Raw genomic sequence first — 23,879 nt, 5'->3', positions numbered from 1 at the left:
ACACGCACCCCCCCCCCCAACCCCACTAAAAATGAAAAACATCTGGTACGGCACTGTTTCCAAAACGGAGCCTCCGGCTGTTGCAAAGTCACAAGGGGTAATTTTCACAAGGTAATTTTCTTCTGAGTTCGAAAATACTCCATATGTGGATGTAAAGTGCTCTGTGGGCGAACTACAATGCTATGAAGAGAAGGAACACCATTGGGCTTTTGGAGAGAGACTGTGTCTGGAATTGAAGGCAGTGTCCATTTACAAAGCCCCCATAGTGTCAGAACAGTGGAACCCCATTTTGGAAACTACACCCTTCACGTAATGTAATAAGGGATGCAGTGAGCATTTACACCCCACAGGTGTCTGACAGATTTTTTTAAACAGTGGTCCATGAAAATGAAAAATGTAATTTTTCATTTGCACAGTCCATTGTTCCAAAGATCTGTCAAACGCCAGTGGGGCGTAAATGCTCACTGCACCTCTTGTTACGTGCCTTGAGGGGTGTAGTTTCCAAAATAGTATGCCATGTGGTTGTTGTTTTTTTTGTTGTTCTGGCTTCCTAAATGTGGCATGCCCCCCAAAACCATTTCAGTATTGTAGTGCGCCTGCAGTGCACTTGACGTCCACACATGGGGTATTTCCATACTTAGAAGAGATGGAGTTACACATTTTGGGGGCATTTTCTCCTATTACCCCTTGTAAAAAAAAAAAAATTGGGGGGGAAAACCAGCATTTTAGTGAAAAAAAAAAAATAATTTACAAAAAGTTGTCAAACACCTGTGGGGTGTTAAGGCTCACTGTACCCCTTTTTACGTTCCTTGAGGGGTGTAGTTTTCAAAATAGTATGCCATGGTTTTTTTTTTTTTTTTTTACTCTTCTGGCACCATAGGGGCTTCCTATATGTGACATGCCCCCCAAAAACCATTTCAGAAATCCCATTGTCGCTCCTTCCCTTCAGAGCCCTCTAGTGCACCCACAAAACACTTGACATACACATTTGAGGTATTTCCTTACTTGGGTTAGAAATTGGGTTACAAATTTTAGGAAGTTTTCCCTCCTTGGAAAAACATGGTCAACAAGAACATGCCAGTGTAAAAAATTAAGATTTTGAATTTTTTTCTTCACTTTGCTGCTATTCCTGTGAAACACCTAAAGGGTTAACACACTTACTGAATGTCATTTTGAATACTTTGAGGGGTGCAGTTTTTATAATGGGGTAATTTGTGGGGTATTTCTAATAAGAAAGCCCTTCAAATCTGAACTGGTCGATGAAAAATTCCGATTTTGAAAATTTTGTGAAAAATTTGAAAATTGCTGCTGAACTTTGAAGCCCTCTGGTGTCAAAATATGTCAACTTTATGATGCGAATATAAAGTAGACATATTGTGTATGTGAACCAATATATAATTTATTTGGGGTGTCCATTTTCCTTATAATCAAAGAGCTTCAAAGTAAAAAATAAATGCACATTTTTTGAAAAGAAATGATGCAAGTATTGACGAAAATTTACCACTAACATAAAGTAGAATATGTCACGAAAAAATTATCTCGGAATCAGAATGAAAAGTAAAAGCATCCCAGAGTAATTAATGATTAAAGTGACAGTGGTCAGATGTGCAAAAAAATGGCCGGGCCCTTAAAGGAGTACTCCGGCGCCCACTTTTTTCCCTTTATCCCATCCGGGCTGCAAAAGAAAAGAAAACACACTCTCTCTTACCTGCCAACGAGCCCCCGGAGCTCCGGTACAGGTGTTCGGTCCCCGGGCTGTATTCTTCTTACTTCCTGTTAGCCCGACACGTCACACGGAGCTTCAGCTTATCACCGGCCGCAGCGATGTCCCGCCTTTTGTCACCATTCGGCAGGACCTGCAGGTGGTGGCATACCTTGACATGCCCATGCCAACACACCTTGAAGATCCGCTGGACTTCTGGGAAGCCAAACTTGATTTGTGGCTGCAAATAGCAGAGTTTGCCCTGGAAAAGCTGTCCTGCCCGGCCAGTAGTGTGCCATCAGAGTGCGGCGGGGGCCATAGTCACCCCTAGGAGAACTCGTCTGTCCACGAAAAATGTGGAGAGACTGACCTTTGTGAAGATGAATCAGGCATGGATCAGCCAGGATTTCCACCAACCAATGCCTGATGCATCAGAGTAGATTGACCATAGTACCACTCCAACACTTCACAAATATGGATAGTACAAAACATATTAAAGGTGCTGCTCCCCAGTTACAGACATTCCTCCTCATCAGACCACAAGTAAGTATTGAGGAAATGCATTAGCTAAAACAACTTTTTTTAGGATAAAATATATGGACTAATTTTTTTTTTTTCATTAAACAAAAGGAAAGGTGTGCAAAAAACACCATGTGCCACCTACACCACCAAGTATTGATGTGATGCAGAGACCTCTAAAAGGTGGAAGAGAACAACGTATGGTCCATTGTAACCGATGGGGATAAAAACTTCTCCTGTAAGGCCTTGCTCTCGCATTATTAATTACCTTCTTGGCAAGTGTTACTCACCCTAAGAAGGGCGGCCCCATTTAGGAACCACTCCCTATTTCTACCTACAAACACTGGCATTTCCCAGGGTTTTTAGGTTGAAATAGGGATAGTTTCCTGTGTGGGGCTGCCCTTTTTAAGGCGAGTAACACTTGCCAAGAAGGGAATTAAGACGGCGAGAGTAGGGCCTTACAGGGGAAGTTTTTAGCCCCACCTGCTACAATGGACTATACGTTGTTCCCTTCCACCTTATCGAGGAAAGTGTTACTCGTATTAAAAAGGGCGGCCCCACACATGTACCTCTCCCTATTTCCACCTAAAAACCCAGGGAAATGGCAGTTTTTGCAGGTGGAAATGGGGAGTGGTTCCTAAGTGTGGCCGCCCTTTTTAGGGCAAGTAACACTTGCCAAGAAAGGAATTAATGATGCGAGAGTAGTGCTTTACAGGGGAAGCTTTCACCCCCACCAGTTACAATGGACCATATGTTGTTCCCTTCCACCTTTTAGAGGTCTTTGCATCATATCAATACTTGGTGTTGTAGGTTGGCACATGGTATTTTTTGCACACCTTTCCTTTTGTTTGATTTAAAAAAAATTTTGGCTACATATATGTTATCCTAAGAATATTATTAAAAGTTACGTTTTACGTAATGCATATCCTCAATACTTACTTGTGCACACTAATGCTTATACAAAATAGACCGTTTTCTTCTACCTACTTGCCTCAGCTACTATTCAGATCCTCACACCCGCCTGATGCCAAACATCTGATGCCAAGTTCTCCTTTTTTCTCCCACCTTTGTCACCGAGTACTGGTATTGCCACCCACCGCACCACTGTGTCACCGGGTAACTTTCAGGACTTCTTATGCAGCTGATACCACCTCCAGGCTGTCTCATTCTGCCCCCAAAAGTTCTCCTCAAGCTGCCGCCAGCTCCAGGCTGTCTCATATTGTCACCATATGTTCTCCTAATGCTGATGCCTGCTCCAGGCTGTCTCATACTGCCACCATATGTTCTTCTCATGCTGATGCCAGCTCCAGGCTGTCTCATACTGCCACCATATGGTCTCCTCATGCTTCCGCCACCTCCAGGCTGTGTCATTCTGCAACTACCGTATATACTCGAGTATTAGCCGTTCCGAATATAAGCCGAGGCCCCCTAATTTCACCCCAAAAACCCAGGAAAACCTATTGACTCGAATATAAGCCTATGGTGGGGAATACATCATCATCCCCCATCATCATTTCCCTCCCCCCCGGTCATCATCCCCCCCTCCTCTGTCATCATCCCGGCTCCCACTGTCATCATCCAGACCCCCCCCCCTCATCCCTCCTTTCATCATCAAGACCCCCCTCATCCCCCCATTATACAGATCCCCCTTGCACCCCATGTTATTATCCAGATCCCCCTCATACCCCCCTGTCATCATCCAGACCCCCCCCCCTCTTTTGTTGTCTACTCACCTCCCCAGTTGCAGCTCTGTCGGTCCTTCCCTAGCAGCCATCCAAGTTCGCTGCAGGGACCGTCCGACTTCTAGTGGGGAGGGTGAGCCAGTTCGGGCCATCCATCTTGACAGAGAGGCCCTCTTCTCCATTGCGGGCTGGCCCTGGACTAGTGACACTGCATTGATGCTCCTGACATCACGGACATCCCTGCACGGCGGCGTCACAGCAGCGTCACTAGTCCAGGGCCAGCGGAGAAGAGAGCCTCCTGGTCAAGATGGACGGCCCGGACCGGTTCACCCTCCCCACTCGAAGTCGGATGGTCCCTGCAGCATTGATGGGCGACGATGGATGGCCCGACCCGTTGCCACCCCCACCAGTGTGCCTGCAATTCTTTTTTCCCCCCCATCACTTGAGTATAAGCCGAGGGGGACGTTTTCAGCATGAAAAATGGTGCTGAAAAACTCTGCTTATACTCGAGTATATACAGTATATGGTCTCCTCATGCTTCCGCCAACTCCAGGCTGTGTCATTCAGCCACTATCTGGTCTCCTCATGCTGCCGCCAACTCCAGGCCGTGTCATTCAGCCACTATATGGTGTGCTCTTTCTGCCGCCAACTCCAGGCTGTGTCATTCAGCCACTATATGGTCTCCTCATGCTGCCGCCAACTCTAGGCCGTGTCATTCAGCCACTATATGGTCTGCTCTTTCTGCCGCCAACTGTAGGCTGTGTCATTCAGCCACTATATGGTCTCCTCAAGTCTGCATGTCATACTGAGTATCAGTATTATTTTACTAACCCAGCACACACCCTATGTGTGTTACAGCAAGGCAAAGTGTTCTACACCCCTTTCGAGGCTCTCTGTTGGCCAGAAATAGCTGTTTTTAATACAGATTCCATGCAAATAAATTCAGACCAAACTGAATTTTTCGGGAAATTCTGAGAAATGGCCGTATCAAATTTTTCTAAAATTCTCTCATCTCTATCTATACCATTCCCTAACTGGTCTCCCCTACAATCACCTTGCCCCATTTTGACATCTCTGTGTCTTGAATATATCAAAAGTGCCATATTAGACAGTCTCCACCTACACGCTATGTACTTTAGACCTTTATGTAACCTCCCCCATTTATAAAACATGGCTGGATCATTGTATCAATTAGGGTACATTCACACGAGTGAACCCACAGCGTATTTTATGCTGCAGATCCACCGCTGAAGGACCGCTGCATGGTGGCTTTACATGTGCCTGCTTGGAGCGGCAATACACCACTATGAGCAGACACACTGCTATGTGAGAGTTGCCACGCATGTGCGATGTACTCGCACACATCACGGCTGCCCTCCCTGCTCCATGATCTAGGCCAAGAGCTGCAGCGATGTGCGAGTATACTGCGCATGCCCGCTGCGACTCGCAAATCACAGTATGTCTGCTCGTAGCGGCGTATTGCCGCTCCGAACAGGCACATTTAATGGCACCATGCAGGGGTCCTTCAGCAGCGTATAATAAGCTGTGGATCCGCTCGTGTGAACGTACCCTTAAAGGGTACTCCGCCCCTGGCATCTTATCCCCTATCCAAAGGATAGGGGATAAGATGTTAGATCGCCGCGGTCCCGCTGCTGGGGACCCCGGGGATTGCCACTGCGGCACCCCGCCATCATTACTGCACAGAGAGAGTTCGCTCTGTGTGTAATGACGGGCGATACAGGGGCCGGAGCAGCGTTACATCATGGCTCCGCCCCCTCATGACATCATGGCTCCGCCCCTCATGACATCACGGCCCGTCCCCTTAATGCAAGTCTATGGCAGGGGGCGTGACGTAATGATGCTCCGGCCCCTGTATTGCCCGTCATTACGTGCAGAGCGATCTCGCTCTGCGCAGTAATGATAGCGGGGTGCTGCAGCAGCGATCCCCTGGGTCCCCAGCAGCGGGACCCCGGCGATCTGACATCTTATCCCCTATCCTTTGGATAGGGGACAAGATGTCTAGGGGAGGAGTACCCCTTTAAGCACTTTCTGCCTTTTGTCTCAATCCCATTCTTCATAGTCTGTGAGTCCCCACTCCTCCTGTCTGAATATATAGTGTTCAATTTGGAAAGTCCGATACTTTTCTTTATTTGTACTCCCCAAAATTATAAAGTGCTGTAGAACCTGTTGGCACTTTATAAAAAATTTATATTATTATTAATATTATTATTATTAGTTGTCTTAAGGTGACCCCAAAAGCTGGTGGTCAAACATTTATGTGGCCAACCGCTATCTTTTCCAATCCCCCCCACCCTCCCCCATACACATGAACACACAGATCAGCTAAAATAGAGGGGAGGGGGTGTAAGACTTTGTCAGCCTTCTCTGGTGGAGATTAACCTTCTTGATAATATAAGAACTGAGTTAAAAGTCAACATGCCCGATCTTTCACAACCCCAACTAGATAGTTGGCTGGCCCAACCAAAATAGACAGGTTTTTCTGATTATTTTATGCCATGTAGTCCCAGCTTAAAGGGGTACTCTGGTGGAAAACATTTTTTTTTTTATAAATCAACTGGTGCCAGAAAGATAAACAAATTAGTAAATTCCTTCTATTTAAAAAAACTTAATCCTTCCAGTTCTTATCAGATGCTGTATGTTCCACAGGAATTCTTTTCTTTTCAAATTTCTTTTCTGTCCACAGTGCTCTCTGCTGACACCTCTGTCCATGTCAGGTACTGTCCAGAGCAGGATAGGCTTGCTATGGGGATTTGCTCCTGCTCTGGACAGTTCCTGACACAGCAGAGAGCACTGTGAAAACAGAAAAGAAATTCAAAAAGAAAATGTGGAGCAGCTGATAAGTACTGGAAGGGTTAATATTTTTAATAGAAGTAATTTACAAATCTAGAAATCTCAAAAAGGTGCAGCTCACAACAAAAGGACCGATGAAATTAAAGCTATAACCGGTCCCCACCGGCATCAGGAAAAATATTCAGAAGAAATAGCTTTTACCTCAAGGGCCTCACCATTCTAGGTGCATAATGATATGGGTGGAAATAAATGTAACAAACAGCATCAATATAAAAATGTAATAAATATAAAATAATTAATACACATAATATGGCACTACAAAGGATAACTCCACTGGGCCCTAGTGGGTTATCAGATATAATTGTATAAAAAAGGGACTGCTAATAAATATACAAGAATGTAATCCGATGATCCGGTATGAGAAAATACAGTCCGTTGGTCCGGTAACTGTGTTAAAAGTCCCGCTGTGGATCAGATGGCAAAATATGTGCTTGTTGCAAATAATGGAGAGTCAATTTCAGATAGATGGTATAGTATATTATACAAACAATGGTTGAATTTCTCACCGCCTGTGGCCACCTGGTTCTCACTGCTGTGGACCGATGAATGGTGGCTACTATCCTTTGTAGTGCCATATTATGTGTATTCATTATTTTATATTTATTACATTTTTATATTGATGCTGTTTGTTACATTTATTTCCACCCATATCATTATGCACCTAGAATGGTGAGGCCCTTGAGGTAAAAGCTATTTTTTCAGAATATTAATTTACAAATCTGTTTAACTTTTTGCACCAGTTGATTTAAAAAACATTTTTCTACCAGAGTACCCCTTTAAAGCTCATATCTTGAGAAAAGTTTCAAGGGGAACTTAGCAACATAGTCCATAAGGCTGAAAAAAGACCAGAGTCCATCAATGTCAACCTATAACCCTAATAAGTCCCTATGGAGTTGATCCAGAGGAAGGCAAAAAACCCTCATACTAGAGGTAAAAATTCCTTCCAGACTCCAAATATGGCATCAGAATAAATCCCTGGATCAACGCTCTGTCCCTATAGATCTAGAATCCATAACCTCTTATGTTATTATTCTCCAAAAATGCATCCTGACCCCTTTTAAATTCTTTGAGTTCCCCATGACCACCCCAGGCAGAGAGTTCCATAGTCTCACTGCTCTTACAGTAAAGAACCCCCATCTGTGCTGGTGTAGAAACCTTCTTTCCTCTTGACATAGAGGATGCCCCCTTGTTATAGATACAGTCCTGGGTATAAATAGATCATGGGAGAGATCTCTGTACTGCCCCCTGATATATTTATACATAGTTATTGGGTCGCCCCTAAGCCTTCTTTTTTCAAAACTAAATAACCCTAATTCTGATAATCTTTCTGGGTACTGTAGTCCTCCCATTCCCCATATTACCCTGGTTGCCCGTCTTTGAACCCTCTCCAGCTCCACTATATCTTTCTTGTACACTGGTGCCCAGTACTGTATACAGTATTCTATGTGTGGTCTGACTAGTGATTTGTACAGCGGTAGAATTATTCCTTTAACTTATTAGAAGATTAATCTGGAATTAATTAAGATTAATCTGCAAAACCCATGTAAGCACAACGTTCTGTAATGTTTCCTTAACTCAGCGGTCTCCAAGCAGTGGTCCTCCAGCTGTTGCAAAATTACAACTCCCAGCATGCCCGGACAGCTGTTGGCTGCCCCGGCACGCTGGGAGTTGTAATTTTGCATCAGCTAGAGGACCACTGCTTGAAGACCACTGCTGTAACTAAAGAGATTCCTCTAAAATCCAGAACCCAATTCATCACTGCATGTCTGCATTTTATCTAGGATATTATACCAGCTGTGATCAAAGTGGTCTTCATACTATGGAAAATGATGGCAGACACGACAGGAAGTGGTGAGGGTTCTGCGCAAAGGGGTTCATTTTGGCATGAAGGCGAACATACTATTACAAGGAAATGATAAGCCTTCTAAAAGCTGCAGCCTGTTGGTTCAGTGATAAGCGCTCTTTCCTTGCAGTGCTAGAGTCCTGTGTTCAAATCCCCACCAAGAAAAACATCTGCAATGAGTTTTTATGTTCTCCCCATGTTTGCATAGGTTTCCTCCCACACTCCAAACACATAGTAATAGGAGAATTTAGATGTAAGCCTCAATGGGGACAGCAATGACAAATAGACCCGTCAATGTTCAACACGTTTCTTTAAAAGGACAGGGTGATAAACCCGCTTTTTAACCGTCACTTATAAAAACATAAAACCTAACTTTTATTAGTGTAAGAAATTAAGCCAAATAAAGAGGGTTAACCTTTTCTGGACGTAGGGCGTATGCATACGCCCGTGGCAATTCCGGTCCCCGCCGCTAGCCGGTTGGGGACCGGATCGGGATGCCTGCTGAAATCATTCAGCAGGCATCCCGGCACATCGCCGAGGGGGGGGGTCCTGAGAACCCCCCATGTCGGCAATCGCAGAAAATCGCATGTCAATTCAGACATGCGATTTTCTGCTATTCCTACTCTGGTGACCCGATCGCCTGGAAAATAGGGATGATCGGGGCTGTCAGTGACAGGCCCCGATCATCCTGAGGGATAGGAGCGAGGTTGCAGTGCTGCGATCTCCTCCTATTCCCTGCCATTAGTCAGAAATTACTTCTGACCAATGGCAGCGCACGACAGGGGGTTGCAATGGAAACCCCCCGCTCTGCCCACCCCTGGATGTCGGGCAGAACGGGAGGAGAAGATGGCGGCTACCTGAACAGAAGATGCCATGAGGACCGCCCATCATCGGTGGGGACTGCGGAGATCAGCGGCGCAGGTAGGGAAGCGACGGTGGTGGTGGGGGAGGGTTAGGGGGGAAAGGAAGGGGGCAGTAAAGCTGTCCTTCTAGTGGTTGCCAAACTGCAACTCCCAGCATGCCCAGACAGCCAAAGGCTGTCTGGGCATGCTGGGAGTTATAGTTTTGCAACATCTGGAGGGTCACAGTTTGGAGACCACTATTACAGTGGTGCCCAAATGGTGGCCCTCCAGATGTTGCCAAATTACAACTCTCAGCATGCCTAGACTGCCCAGACATGCTGGGAGTTGTAGTTCTGTAACATCTGTCCCTTCCGATTTTGCAATTTTCATGAAAATTTTGAAAATTGCTGCTCTACTTTGAAGCCCTAAAATTTTTTCAATAAGTAAAAATGTCCATTTTATGATGCCAACATAAAGTGGACATATTGTATTTGTGAATCAATATAAAATTTATTTGGCATATCCATTTTCCTTACAAGCAGAGAGTTTCAAAGCTTCAAACCTCTACATCAGGGCTTGACCTCCCAGGGCGACTAAGAATTTAGTTGTAGCACCTAGTTTTTCTTGTCAGCCATTTTCAATAGGGTGTTTCATGAAATTTTGGGATTTTTTACCAAGAAAGGATGCAAGTTACGACAAAACTTTACCACTAAAATAAAGTAGAATATGTCAGGAAATTTTTTTTTTAGAATCAGAATAATCGGTAAAAGCATCTTAGAGTTATTAATGCTTAAAGTGACGGTGGTCGGAATTACAAAAAAGGACTCAGTCCTTAAGGTGAAAATGAGCTGCGTCCTTAAGGGGTTAAAAAACCCAGCATTCTCCTCTACTACTTTTATCACATCATGGTCACTCAAGAGCGTACGGTGTGATTTTCAAATATGTGTACCTGTGTAAGGTGCTGTTTGAAAAAAAAAAATGTTTAACAAAGCCCCCCCTTAACATGTCTGTCACAGAAGTGACGTCTTCAGAGGCTATGGGGCAATGACCATGACGTGATAAAAGGAGTAGTCAGAGTGCTGGATTTTTAACCTTTTTTTATGGCTTAGTTTTCTTACACTAATAAAAGTAACATTTTGTGTTTTTGTAAGTTAGGGTAAAAAAGTGGGTTTATTACCCTGTCCTTTGAGTTGCCATGAACATCAATGGGGTCAGGGAACAATTTAAGTGAGTGGTGTGCAGCGCTACAGAATCTGTTTGCGCTATATAAAATAAAATAAAAATATTATTTTTAATAATATTATTATAAAAGGCCCTTCTTTGATATGACCACAGTTCACCTAGACCAGATATTTCATTTTTATGGCTTTACAATGCCTGAATATCCCTTTTATATTGACCACAACTCTCAGCAAACAATATGTGACTCGTCTAAAGTTTTAAAAACCTTGCAGTATATCCTGTTATCCAGTTAAGTTGATCCTGAATGTATACTTGGGTACCTAAGGGTGCGTTCACTCTGAGTAATTCAAGAGGAATTCACGAGGAATAATTTCGATCAGGAAATTTTTGCCTTCTCCATCGAGCGGAATTTCCATGCGGAAATGAAGAGGAATAAAGGAGGAGGCTATTTAATCTACTTTTCTGAATTCCGCTTGAATTCTGCTGGAATTTCGCTTGAATTTTGCTCGAATTCCGCTTGAAAACGATGTTGCGTAGAATTTTTTTTACCATTGACTTCTATTGGATTCTGCTCACGGATTCCACTTGAAGAATGAACATGTTCTTTCTTCAAGTGGAAAGGAATTCAGCGTCGGAATTCTGCTAGCAGAATTTCCACAATGTGAACAGGACAGCAGAAATAAAATTAAAGTCAATGGGGGGGGGGGGGGGGGGGGGAATGTATGAAGCTTTTTACCCTGTTTTTTTGTCTGTGATTTGTCGCAATTTTTCCTTTAGGTCATTTTTTGCGACAAATGTTTGCGCCAAATGGTTTAGAACAAAATCACTGATTTCACTTTGTTAGTCGTGATTTAAGTTACAATCATGCCTTGGTATGAAATTCATCATTTGCGACTTTTGTTTTGGCGCATTTTTGGGTGCAATCATGCCCGTTAGGTCGCAAACTTGCACCAAGAAAAAAGTGACACAGAAAGTAGCTAAACAACATTACAAGGTAGAACACAGGCCAAACAAAGTGGCTTACCGATGTCTTAGTACGTGGCTGTTTTCAAGTTCATATCAAAAATCAACTCGAAATACCTAATTCTCGATGCTGAGAGGGGGAAAAACCTTATAAAACATAACTTTTAATATAGTACTCTAAAATGCACCACACCTTGTGATAAAGAATAGGTGCCCAAATTACAAAGCAACACAGAAAGCAGTTACCACATGTTATGTGGATTTACAATCAAGGAGAAGCATAACTATTGCCAAATGTCACCCAACGCGTTTCTGCCACTAAGTGGCTTCCTCAGGGGAAATGTATACAATATGCAATAGATAGTAATACTGCTATATAACAAAATATCAATAGAGTATAAAACAAACGGTATAGTTTGATTCATAGGGAAACACCCGATACACAGTGTATATCCCTTAATTATTTTAGCTCAACCAATAAGGAAACACCCGATACATAGTGTATATCCCTATTGCCATGGTGTGGCTATCATAACAGGAGGTAAAATCATCCTTCAGGGCAACCTGTAAGTAAAACATAAACATAGAAAAAGGTTTCAATGTGCCATCCGAATTCCATAGTTACTGGCCATTTATAGTATCAATATAAATACCTAGAGAAAAGGCACATATTCACAATTTCCAAGTGTTTACCCGGATACCTATAATAAAGATACAGGGTCCCAATCAATATGGGAAATGCTAGTACCTGCAATACAGACAGTGCGCATCGCACCAGCTATCATACTCACACTCCTGTAACCACACGTCCGGTTTATGTTTCTCAGATGAGCGCGCTAAACCCGCGTTGGCGGGGAGCCGTCTGTCTCTGACGGCTGCTTAGCGCTCACTGAGACCATGCCGGCGTCTGTCGTCATATCCTGTTTCCGGCCGGCGCCGCGTCATTACGCAACGCCCTCTCTGACGACTACAGAGGGCGTTGCTGAATCTGACAGCGGTGTCCGTAGTAACGGAAGCAGTGTGTATTTAAAGGGCAATTCGCTTGTTTATAAATGAAGATATAGTTAAAAGAGCCTGGCTAAGTGTTAATATGCACAACAGGGAATAAAGATATGATAATATGAATAGAGCAATTAATTAGGTAATGATTATTTTGCATATGATAAGAAGGTTTATGAGGAGAGGGGGGAAGAAATCCATAAAAACGGGGGTGCAGCATGAGATACCCTTTGCTTAGTGAGACAGGTACTGGGTCCCTAAAGGTAAGTTACGCTAAACCCACTCGTTCTCATTAAGGATATATACTTTCCCCACACTCCACATATATGCAACCATATATATAATATATATAGTGTGTAAAAAAAATGCTCATTTTGGAGGAGATCTAAAAAGAAATGCTAACAGAGGGTCAGGACCCAAGGAGGACGACCATTTTCACTATGTTAATCTGAAAGGACCAGGTTATATAAAGAAACTAGTGGTTTCCTTAAGTAGAAAGCTCTCCCACCCCCTATTTTTTGTTGGGGGGGATGCCCTAGTAAATGGTGTTGGGGTAGTTGATGTGGCCCTGAGGAACCTGATCTGGCCCTGTTCTAGCTGTAGCCCCTATCCCTAGGCAGAATTGACGCCCTTATAAGGACGGTCCCGCTCTCGAACCTCCTACTTGGCCTAGTCAATATCCCTAGATAATTCTATCTTGGTGATGCTAACTCAAGAGGCTCACTAAGGCCTCCTCTAACTACCTAGCCATAATCACCAATTGGGGGGGGGGGGGGGGGGGAGAGCAGTATTTATAGGAAACATGCATAACTGAGTTGGTCGTTCAGGCCTTCTGGGGCCTTAACAAAAACCTTAACCCATGTAAAGGAAAAAAAAAAAAAAAGGCTTGTTTAAAAGGACCACAAAGCAAAAAAAAAAAAAAAAATTATGTTTAGCTAAGGTAAAAAGAAACATTTATCCCAGTCAAACATTTATCAAGCCTAGGAACAGAATTTTAAGTCAGAAAAAGGAACTAACTGTGTTAGATTTACCTTTGTGAAGCAGGGCAAAATCCAAGTGGAGAATTAACAAGTTTTATAGGCAAATTTATAGACAAATTTAACAAGTGGTTTGCGACAAATAATAAATCTGGCGCAAAAACGCACCATTTGTCGCAAAAAAACATACATAAAATCACACATTGCTACACCATTATTGATACATGTCCCTTAATGGGCAGAGGAGATGTGCATTAATTTGGAGCGGAGAATTCAAGAGGAATTACTCGAGTAAATTCCTCTTGAATTAGTGTGAACGCACCCTGATGCTGGAATAAACTGGTATAGAAATCACTAATAAACTATGTTTATCCCATTGACATGAATGTGCATGGCTCAGGTATGTGTTAGCATACGTCGGCATACTGTTCTGCTGGTATGCCGACATATAGGGCAGACCTAGGGCACTTAGGGGGAGATTTATCAAAACCTGTCCAGAGGAAAATTTGCCCAGTTCCCATAGCAACCAATCAGATCGCTTCTTTCATTTTATAGAGGCATTGTTAAAAATGAAATATACAATCTGGTTGGTTGCTATGGGCAACTTTTTCTCTGGACAGGTTTTGATAAATCTCCCCCTTAGTAATGTGAACTTAGCCTATACATAAAGTCTAAAGGCGACCATGGACATTGTGGTTACTGAGAATCTTTCAATATCCTTTCATCAGTTCCATTTTAAGTCATGACTTAAATGTCATGGTAATATATTATCCTTGACCTGTCCTAGGGAGTGGTAAGGAACTAGACAGAGTGCGGCAGGATTAAAGGGGTTCTCCACTGCCCTGTCTTCCGGAGCTCCGCTCGCAGCGTCCGGAAATTTATTACTCCGGATGCTGTGTGCGGGCCTCCGTGTTCGAGGCCGCCCCCTCGTGACGTCACACCCGCCCCCTCATGACGTCACGCCCGCCCCCTCAACGAAAGTCTATGGGAAGGGGGCGCGAAGTCACGAGGGGGCGGGCGTGACATCACGAGGGGGCGACCTCGAACACGGAAGACCGCACACAGCGTCCAGAGTAATAAACTTCCGGACGCTGCGAGCGGAGCTCCGCAAGACAGGGCAGTGGAGAACCCCTTTAAGGAGCTGGAATCTAAATGGTTGCTATGGGCAACTGCTCTAATATTCCTACATATGAGGAAGATCTGAAACAAAAGGCTTTTATAGTGTTATATAATATAATGTAAAATGATATAGGGATTTAAACAAATTCACATTTAGGTAGAAATTTTACTTATTCTTAGAATATTAAGTGGTGGCCCAGTATGGGAGTTGTGCCCCCGTACCATTGCTGCCCTGTCAGGCAGCTTCCTTACAGTGTCCCCTTATGTATATATTGTTTGTCATGTGTTATACTGTATAATGCATATAGAAAGTGTTATTACTTTAAGAGAGGTTAACATGTGATCACCAGTTGTCATGTGAGTGTAACCCAGGAGGTATCAGTGACCATGTGACTTAAGGGTGACCTATGGGACCCCACCAGAGTCTCCCCTATAAAAACCCTGGGAGTAGTCTCTTCGCTCTCTTTCTGCAGAGTTGCAGTGCAGTCAAGTCCTAGAATCTGTCTGGAGTCCATAGGAGGCTTCAATTCAGTCCTGCAGCCACAATTCTACAAGTAAGCTACAACCGCAGCATTGTCAGTCTCAAGCCAAGTCAGTCACGGTCATCTATTGTCACGTCAGAGTGGCCTACACTAAAATTGTCCACATCTACTGGAAGTCCCAGTAAGTCCTTAAGGTCTCTGAAGTCACTGGTCAGCTCTGTGTGCCTGGCTGAACTGTATAGACTATACCATCTGTCACTCAGTAAAGCTACCGTTGTCCATAAATTGGCATTGGAGTCATTATTGCCCCCGTGCCTAGCCCAGGATCCAGCAGTATATCTTCGGGTGGCATTGAGGATAAACCACGCCCTGGTGTCACGAATACAAGGGGTTAATGCCATCTGCCCTAGGGTAATTCCATCTGCCCTGCATCTCACACCCTCTACCACAATTATTTCCCTGTGCATTGGTTCTATAAATGGGTCACCATATGGTGACAGAGTGTGCCGCTTTACAAAAGACACTATTCAGTGGTAAAGGGATGATCCACCATTGTAACTGATTTCTTAAATTGCAAACTGAATAACAACTTGATCCAGCAAGGGTGTATTCACATTACAGGATCTACTGCACATTGGAAGCTGTTCTATCATTTCATTTAGAGTAAAATCTGCAGCTTCAAATCTGCAGCAGCAAATCTGCTGCAGATGCTGTATGTGTGAACACACGTATCGTATCCGCAATGAATTTTCTGCTGCGTATTTCAGAGTAGAACATTTCATTAGAATGGCTGATGCGAGTTTGCAAGTGGCAAAAATGCTGCAGATGCAGGAGTTGTGACCCTACCCTTAGGGTGTATTCACACTACGGTATCCTGTGCATATTTGATGCTCAGGATTTGAAGCTGCAGATTTTATGCTGCAGATTTCAATGTAAACTAAATGACTGAACACAGCTTGAAAATGTGCATTTGTGGATTTGCAATCACGTATTTTACAACATACTTTAGGGTATATTTACATGTACAGGATCTGTTGCAAATTTAAAGCTGTGTTTGATCACTTAGTTACACAGAGGTCTTCAGCAGATCCTGTTCTAGATAGTATATATGTCATCTTATAATATGTTTGTAGCATATATGTCAGCTTATAATTAGTGTTCAGCGGCATAGGCCATATTCGAATTTGCGATATTTCGCGAATATATGGATGAATATTCGTCATATATTCGCAAAATTCGCATATTCATGACCATTTTTTACTATGCGCCATAAAATTTGCATGCGCAATATCGCATGATGAAAGAGCTAAAAGAAGGGAGGGATCAATGGGGGAGATTTATCAAGACCAGTGCAGAGGAAAACTTGCCCAGTTGCCCATAGCAACCAATCAGATTGCTTCTTTCATTTTTCTCAGGCCTTCATAAAAATGAAAGAAGCAAGCTGATTGGTTGCTATGGGCAACTGGGCAAGTTTTCCTCTGCACAGGTTTTGATAAATCTCCCCCAATAGGTGCAAAAATATATGCCAATTTTCAGGGGGACGCCAGTCTGATACAGTAACTAGTATTGGAGCTTTGTTTACCCCACAAGCTGGAAGCAGGGAGGGATGATCACTGTGATGTGTACTATGAAAAAAAAATTTGAATATTCGTAATTGCGAATATTTAGCGCTATATTCGCAATATTCACAGATATGTGATATTCGCGATAAGTATTCACATTGCGAATATTCATGCCCAACACTACTTGTAATATGTTTGTGTAATATGTTTGTTTTATGTTTTCACTCTTTTATTTATTTTTATTTTTTCTACAGACCCATATGAGGGCTTCTTTTATGCGTGGCCAATTTTACTTTATAATGACACCTTTTATTTAACCATAAAAAGGACAGAGATACCCAAAATGATTATTTGGGGAGATTAAAAAGAAAACTACAATTTAGGTGGTGGGGTTGTTTTTTATGCAGTGCACTTTATGATACAAGTAACATGTTCCCTTATTAAGTTTTTAAACAATACCAATTTATATAGCTTTTCTATTATTCATTTTTTTTTTTTTTTTTTTTTTTTAACAAAATATACAATCCATCTAAAATAAATCTATTTATGCAGGGTGGTTGGTATAAAAGTTGTTGTAAGATATTGTCAACCTTCATTTCATAGGAAATTCAATACCATTCTAAATGTTCTCGCTAAGTGTGAGATTTACTTTTACAGTCGCCACGATTCTTGGGCAGAAGACAGAGTTTGATAGAAGATGCCCGGAAGGAACGGGAGGCAGCGGCGGCAGCTGCAGAGGCCGCAGAGTGCACCGACCCCTTGGTATTTGAAGAAAAAGATGGAAAAGCCATTATCAACCTGCTCTTCTCTCTTAAAGGAAATAAGCCATCTTCCTTATCCCGCACCCTGAAAGTATTTGAGGTAAGAGTTGGAATGTGAAGATTCAGGGGTCACATCATTAGTTACCCCATAGTTTCTCTTTTTGTAGACCAGTCAAACCCTTTCTTTCCCCCTTTACTATACATTTTCTTATTCTTTTTTGCCCTAGATCTGGATTATCTTCATATATATGCAAATGTATGTGCATTCATAGCAGGGCCATATGAGGCCTTTTGTTGTAAGCAGTGTTATATTTTCCAATGACTCCATATTGGGGTACATAGAATTTATGGGGGGGGGGGGGAATTTATCATTAGTGATAGCGCAGTTTTAATGTCTATTTTAGGCACCAACTTTTGCACAATGGATTAATGTTCAAAAATGTTATGAGTTTTCACATGGTGTAGTTTTAAGTGCTTTTATAAAAAGTGTTAGTGTAGTAGAACAATTTCTCACCTGTGGGTGGGGGTGGGTGGGGGTGGCTGGGAATAGACGATAACTTATACCAGAATATCAGTATAAGTTATCGGCTATAGGCCTGAAAGGTCACAGATTATCGGTATCGGCCCTAAAAAATCGATATTGGTCGATCCCTAATATATATACACAAAGGCAATAATTGTGTAGGATCAAGTCCAGAGTTTCATATCAGATTTAAAAAAAAGTCCACTGCAGAACTCTACAAGACAGTGTGCAAAATTGCAAATTCATTCCATCAAGCGTATACGGGCAACATTATATTCCTCTCCAAGACCAAAAATGACTTACATTTTTTTTTCTCCCGTATGGTTTTGGGTCACCATATTCCTGGGAGCATTTAGTTTTTTGTGTAACATGACATCACATGTAGCACAGACATACATAATACACTGCAAAAATAACTGATATGACTAGATATGTAATGACCTATGCTATAAAATAGTAAGCTTATGCTTTTTTTCTCCATGTAAACACAAAAAACTAAAAAATATATATATATAATTCAGAATAGCTGTTTTTTGTTACTTTCTCCTCCCAAAGACAGGAATAAAGAATGAAAGAATCAAAATATCCTTAACCTATGAATTGTCCCACAAAAACCAAGCCCTCACATGGCTCCAGGAATGGAAAAAGAAACATCTTACTTTTTTTTACTATGCAAAAATAGTAAAACATATTAAAAAAATATATATACATTTAGTATTATTGTAATTGTAACAACCATTAAAATAATGTTAACATATCATTTATAGTTTATGGTGAACTTGGTAAAAACTTGGTAACAATGGCAAAATAATTTCTATTCCCACTAATTCTATAAAAGAAAAAAAAAAAAAAAAAAACATTCACATATTACAATGTTGATGAAAAAATAAAAAGGGTACTCTGGGAACTGAACTTAAGGAATAAGTGTCCGATCGCGAGGGTATCTTAATGATCTCCTGTATGAGGCCAGGCTACTTACTTGTCCTCTGTGCACTCTGTCCCCCACCCTCGGAGACTAGTGCAAGTGATGTCCCACACAGCCTATCACTGGCTGGGGTGGGAAATAGCTGCAGCCAGTAATTTTTTTTGATTGGGTCATCACTTGCTCGTCCAGGAAGGTGGAGCAAGGCCCTTTATAGGATAACGCAGGGTGTCCCAGTGGTCAGACCCCCCCCCCCCATAATTAGAAACATATTGCCTAGCTTGTAAATAGGGTTAAAGTTTAGTTCCTCGGAGTACCCATATAAAAAGTTTTTTTTTTTTATGAAGAGCTTTCCTAATATAAAAGGGAAAAACTAAAATAAAAACACATTTCAAACTTGACCATCTGTCCTTAAGGGGTTAAATTAATATAACTGGAAATATAAAGCTAATAGAGAATGTGATCTAGAGTGGCCCTACTGATCCCCGTATATTGTTGTGTGAGTCCAGGAAGCATGCAATCCGGGTTTTAGACTAAGGCTGGGTTCACACTACAGAATCTCTGGGCAGAATTTCTGCCGGAGATTTAACGGCGGCACTAGGACAGCACGGACTGCATTGCTGTCCCCATAGACGGCAATGCTTTTCTGGGTGGATCTTTTGGAAGATCTGCTCAGAATTGCATTGATATCTATGGGGACAGCAATGTAGTCCGGGCGGTCCTAGTGCCGCTGGCTTGATCTCCGGCAGAAATTCTGCCCAGAAATTCCTCAGTGTGAACCCAGCCTAACAGCCTCACGGTGCTCAGAGCAAAAAGAGTCCGTACATAGGTAACATGAGAATCAAAGAAAAACTCATATGTCATGTGTCATATGTCATGGCTGGGAAGGGAAAGGTTAGAGGCTGGGGGTACACGTGGAACTGCGCAGTTTGGTGCCTTCTTGGCACTTCTTTAAGCCACTTTCCCTTTTTCTTATGACAGCCATAAAGTCTTCTCCTGGCTACAACTCGGCAGAGTTTGGTGCCTATTTTAGTGCATCACATGGTAGTAGTCATGCTGAGCTCCCCAAATAGAGATAGTGGCTCAGTATAAAGGCATCTTAGTGCCACTCCACTGTACCTCCACTCTGTAATAATGCCTTTTAAACCCCACTGTGCCCTTGTTCAGTAATAATGCTCCTGTAACCCCACTGTGCCCCAATTTACTAATAATGCCTCATGTGCCCCCACTGTGTCCCCATTTGGTAATGTCTTCTGTAACCCAACTGTGCCCCAATTTACTAGTAATGCCTCTTGTGCCCCACTTTGTCCCCATTCATTAACTCCTCCTGTACCTCCACTGTGCCCCCATTTGGTAATGTCTTCTGTAACCCCACTGTGCCCCAATTTACTAATAATGCCTCATGTGCCCCACTGTGCCCTATTTCAGTAATAATAACTCCTGAAACCTCACTATTCCCCCATTCAGTAATAATATTTCCTGTAACTCTAGTGTACAATAAGGCTGGGTTCAGACTACGGAATTTCCACCTGCAATTACGCTTTGAAATTGCAGGCGGAAATTCCGCTTGCTAAAATGTATAGTGTAGTGAATGGGTTTCCGTTCACAAATTCACACTTTGGAATTTGTGAAGCGGAATTTGTGAACGGAAAATCCGCTTGGAAATTTCCACCTGAAGAATGGCGTTGCTCTTTTTTCAGGTGGAAATCCGTGCGGAACACATTGTAGTCTATTGGAGACTGCAGTGTCCGGGCGGTCCTAGCGCCGACTGATTCAGTCAGCGCTGGCCGCACTCGGAATCTCCGGGCGGAAATTGTCTGCCGGGAGATTCCGTAGTCTGAGCCTAGCCTAAGAGTAGTTTCAAACACCAAAGTTTTTTTTTATTTTTACTAAGAGTGAAGTGTTGTTTTCCCTGTGGAACCGTATTCCAGACAGGTATTTTTTATGGTATTTACTAATTTGGCGCTTTTCCCCAAATGTAGCTTTTTTCACACATGCTTTTAGCTGTAGGGTTTTCCAGGAACTCAAATTCATCACTTATTATTTAACATTAGTAAATTGTATTTTATTTAACATTACTAATTTTGTAGAGTGTTGTTGGCTTTTTTTTGGATGCAAAATCAGGCGCAACAATTTGGGTGCAAGACCAATGATAAAAAAAAGGTTGAGATCATGTAAGTAAATCACTCCTATTGCTGCAATTTTTTTTATGTAGGTTTTTTTTTTTATATATAATCAAAGTCGGAAGTGGGTTCAGCAGTAAGGCAGTAAGGCTAAGTTTCCACTTGTTTTTTTTTTTTTCTGGCAGTTTTTGGAGAGCTGCCATTGCAGTTTTTCAGCCAAAGTCAGAAGTGGATTCAAAAGGGAGGAGAAGTGTAAGGCTAGGATTCCACAGAGGTTTTTCATGCAAAACGCAGAAAAAAACACCAATTTTGCCGCACAGCGTTTTTTGTTAAAAAACGCAGCGGCCAGATGTTAGCTGCAAGTCAATAGTGAACTGCAAAATGCCAGATCCACTTGGCGTTTTTCAGTTTGGCAGTTTTTCAATCCTTTGGGCATTTTTCAGCTCTTTTTGGCTGCTTTGCATTTTTTTCAAAAACGACCTCTTGTTGAGACTTTGGCGTTTTTTTTTTCCGGGAAAATCTTGGCATTTTTCTCCCATAGTAGTCTATGGGAGTAAAAAAACGCCAAGAAAAATTACATGTGGGTTTTAACTTTGGCATTTTTGCAGGCGGTTTTTATTCTTTTTTGGACTTTAGTGATCCAAAAAAGTGATGGAGATACCTTTTCTAATAAAATTTAAAATAATAAAAAAGATACAGTAGTGATGGAAAAAATGATGGCACTGTCGGCCCCCATGTTGGCGATCGCCGCAAATGGCCGGCGAAATTGCGCCAGCGATTTGCGGCGATACTGGGCTGATCGGGTCTCTGGGACCCGACCGCCCAGTAATTATGCATGATCCCGGTTGTCACAGACAGCCAGGACCATGCTGGAGTATAGGAGCGAGGTGGCAAGCCTGCCACCTCCTCCTATCCCCTGCGATCCGTTGATTAGTTAACCGACCAATCGCAGGGGGGGGGTTACTTCCTCCCGCCCTGCCCGGCCCCTGGAAGTCCGGAGAGAACGGGAGGAAGACCGGAGGACGCGGCGGGGGACGGGGGAGTGCTGGGGCTCGGCCCCGGTACTTACCTCGTCCCTGAAGACCTGGATCCCGGCGATGAAGACGGCGGCTACAGGTGAGTTCCTCTTCAGCCGCTGTCAGGCCCTTTACAGCAATGCACGTCGCCGTAAAGCTTCACTTTGCTGCTTTTCCTGTGAAACACCTAAAGGGTTAAAACACCTACTGAATGTCATTTTGAATATTTTGGGGGGTGCAGTTTTTATAATGGGGTCATTTATGGGGTATTTCTAATATGAAGACCCTTCAAATCCACTTCAAAACTGAACTGGTCACTGAAAAATGGTGAGTTTTAAAATTTTGTGAAAAATTTGAAAATTGCCGCTGAAATTTGAAGCCCTCTGGTGTCTTTCAAAAGTAAAAACTCATCAATTTTATGATGCAAGCATAATGTAGACATATTGTATATGTGATCCAAAATAAATTTATTTTGAATATCCATTTTCCTTACAAACAGAGAGCTTCAAAGTTAGAAAAATGCCAAATTTTCCTTTTTTTCATAAAATTTTGGGATTTTTCACCATGAAAGGATGCAAGTTACCATAAAATTTTACCACCATGTTAAAGTAGAATATGTCACGAAAAAACAATCTCTGAATCAGAATGATAACTAAAAGCATTCCAGAGTTATTAATGTTTAAAGTGACAGTGGTCAGATGAAAACTTTCTGGTCCTAAGGTGTAAAAGAGCTCAGTCCTTAACCCCTTAACGACGCAGGACGTATATTTACGTCCTGCGCCGGCTCCCGCGATATGAAGCGGGATCGCGCCATGATCCCGCATCATATCGCGTCGGTCCCGGCGCTAATCAACGGCCGGGACCCGCGGCTAATACCACACATCGCCGATCGCGGCGATGTGTGGTATCAACCCTTTAGAAGCGGCGGTCAAAGCTGACCGCCGCTTCTAAAGCGAAAGTGACCCGGCTGCTCAGTCGGGCTGTTCGGGACCGCCGCGGTGAAATCACGGCGTCCCGAATAGCTGACCGGACACCGGGAGGGCCCTTACTTGCCTCCCCGGTGTCCGATCGGCGAATGACTGCTCCGTGCCTGAGATCCAGGCAGGAGCAGTCAAGCGCCGATAATGCTGATCACAGGCGTGTTAATACACGCCTGTGATCAGGATGAGAGATCAGTGTGTGCAGTGTTATAGGTCCCTATGGGACCTATAACACTGCAAAAAAAAAGTAAAAAAAAAGTGTTAATAAAGGTCATTTAACCCCTTCCCTAATAAAAGTTTGAATCACCCCCCTTTTCCCCAAAAAAAAAAAAATAAACATATGTGGTATCGCCGCGTGCGTAAATGTCCAAACTATAAAAATATATCATTAATTAAGCCGTACGGTCAATGGCGTACGCGCAAAAAAATTCCAAAGTCCAAAAAAGCGTATTTTGGTCACTTTTTATAACATTAAAAAATGAATAAAAAGTGATCAAAAAGTCAGTTCAAAACAAAAATCATACCGATAAAAACTTCAGATCATGGCGCAAAAAATTAGTCCTCATACCGCCCCGTACGTGGAAAAAAAAAAGTTATAGGGGTCAGAAGATGACATTTTTAAACGTATACATTTTCCTGCATGTAGTTATGATTTTTTCCAGAAGTGCGACAAAATCAAACCTATATAAGTAGGGTATAATTTTAACCGTATGGACCTACAGAATAATGATAAGGTGTAATTTTTACCGAAATATGCACTGCGTAGAAACGGAAGCCCCCAAAAGTTACAAAATGGCGTTTTTTTTCCGAT

General features: G+C 42.6%; 1 protein-coding gene across 3 annotated transcripts in view; it reads left to right on the top strand.

Annotated features, from left to right (window-relative positions):
• The window catches only part of TH (tyrosine hydroxylase), a 230,676-nt gene that overhangs the window by 132,043 nt on the left and 74,754 nt on the right, over positions 1-23,879 (top strand). For all 3 annotated transcript variants that reach the window (XM_056526869.1, XM_056526870.1, XM_056526868.1), the window contains exon 2: positions 17,401-17,604. In XM_056526869.1, coding sequence (XP_056382844.1) covers positions 17,401-17,604 — 204 coding nt within the window. The remainder of the gene's footprint in view (positions 1-17,400; positions 17,605-23,879) is intronic.

Source organism: Hyla sarda, chromosome 6 (assembly GCF_029499605.1).
Source record: "Hyla sarda isolate aHylSar1 chromosome 6, aHylSar1.hap1, whole genome shotgun sequence".
Taxonomy (NCBI): domain Eukaryota; kingdom Metazoa; phylum Chordata; class Amphibia; order Anura; family Hylidae; genus Hyla; species Hyla sarda.
Note: the sequence above shows the minus strand (reverse complement) of the source record. Positions and strands in the feature narration are given on the sequence as shown.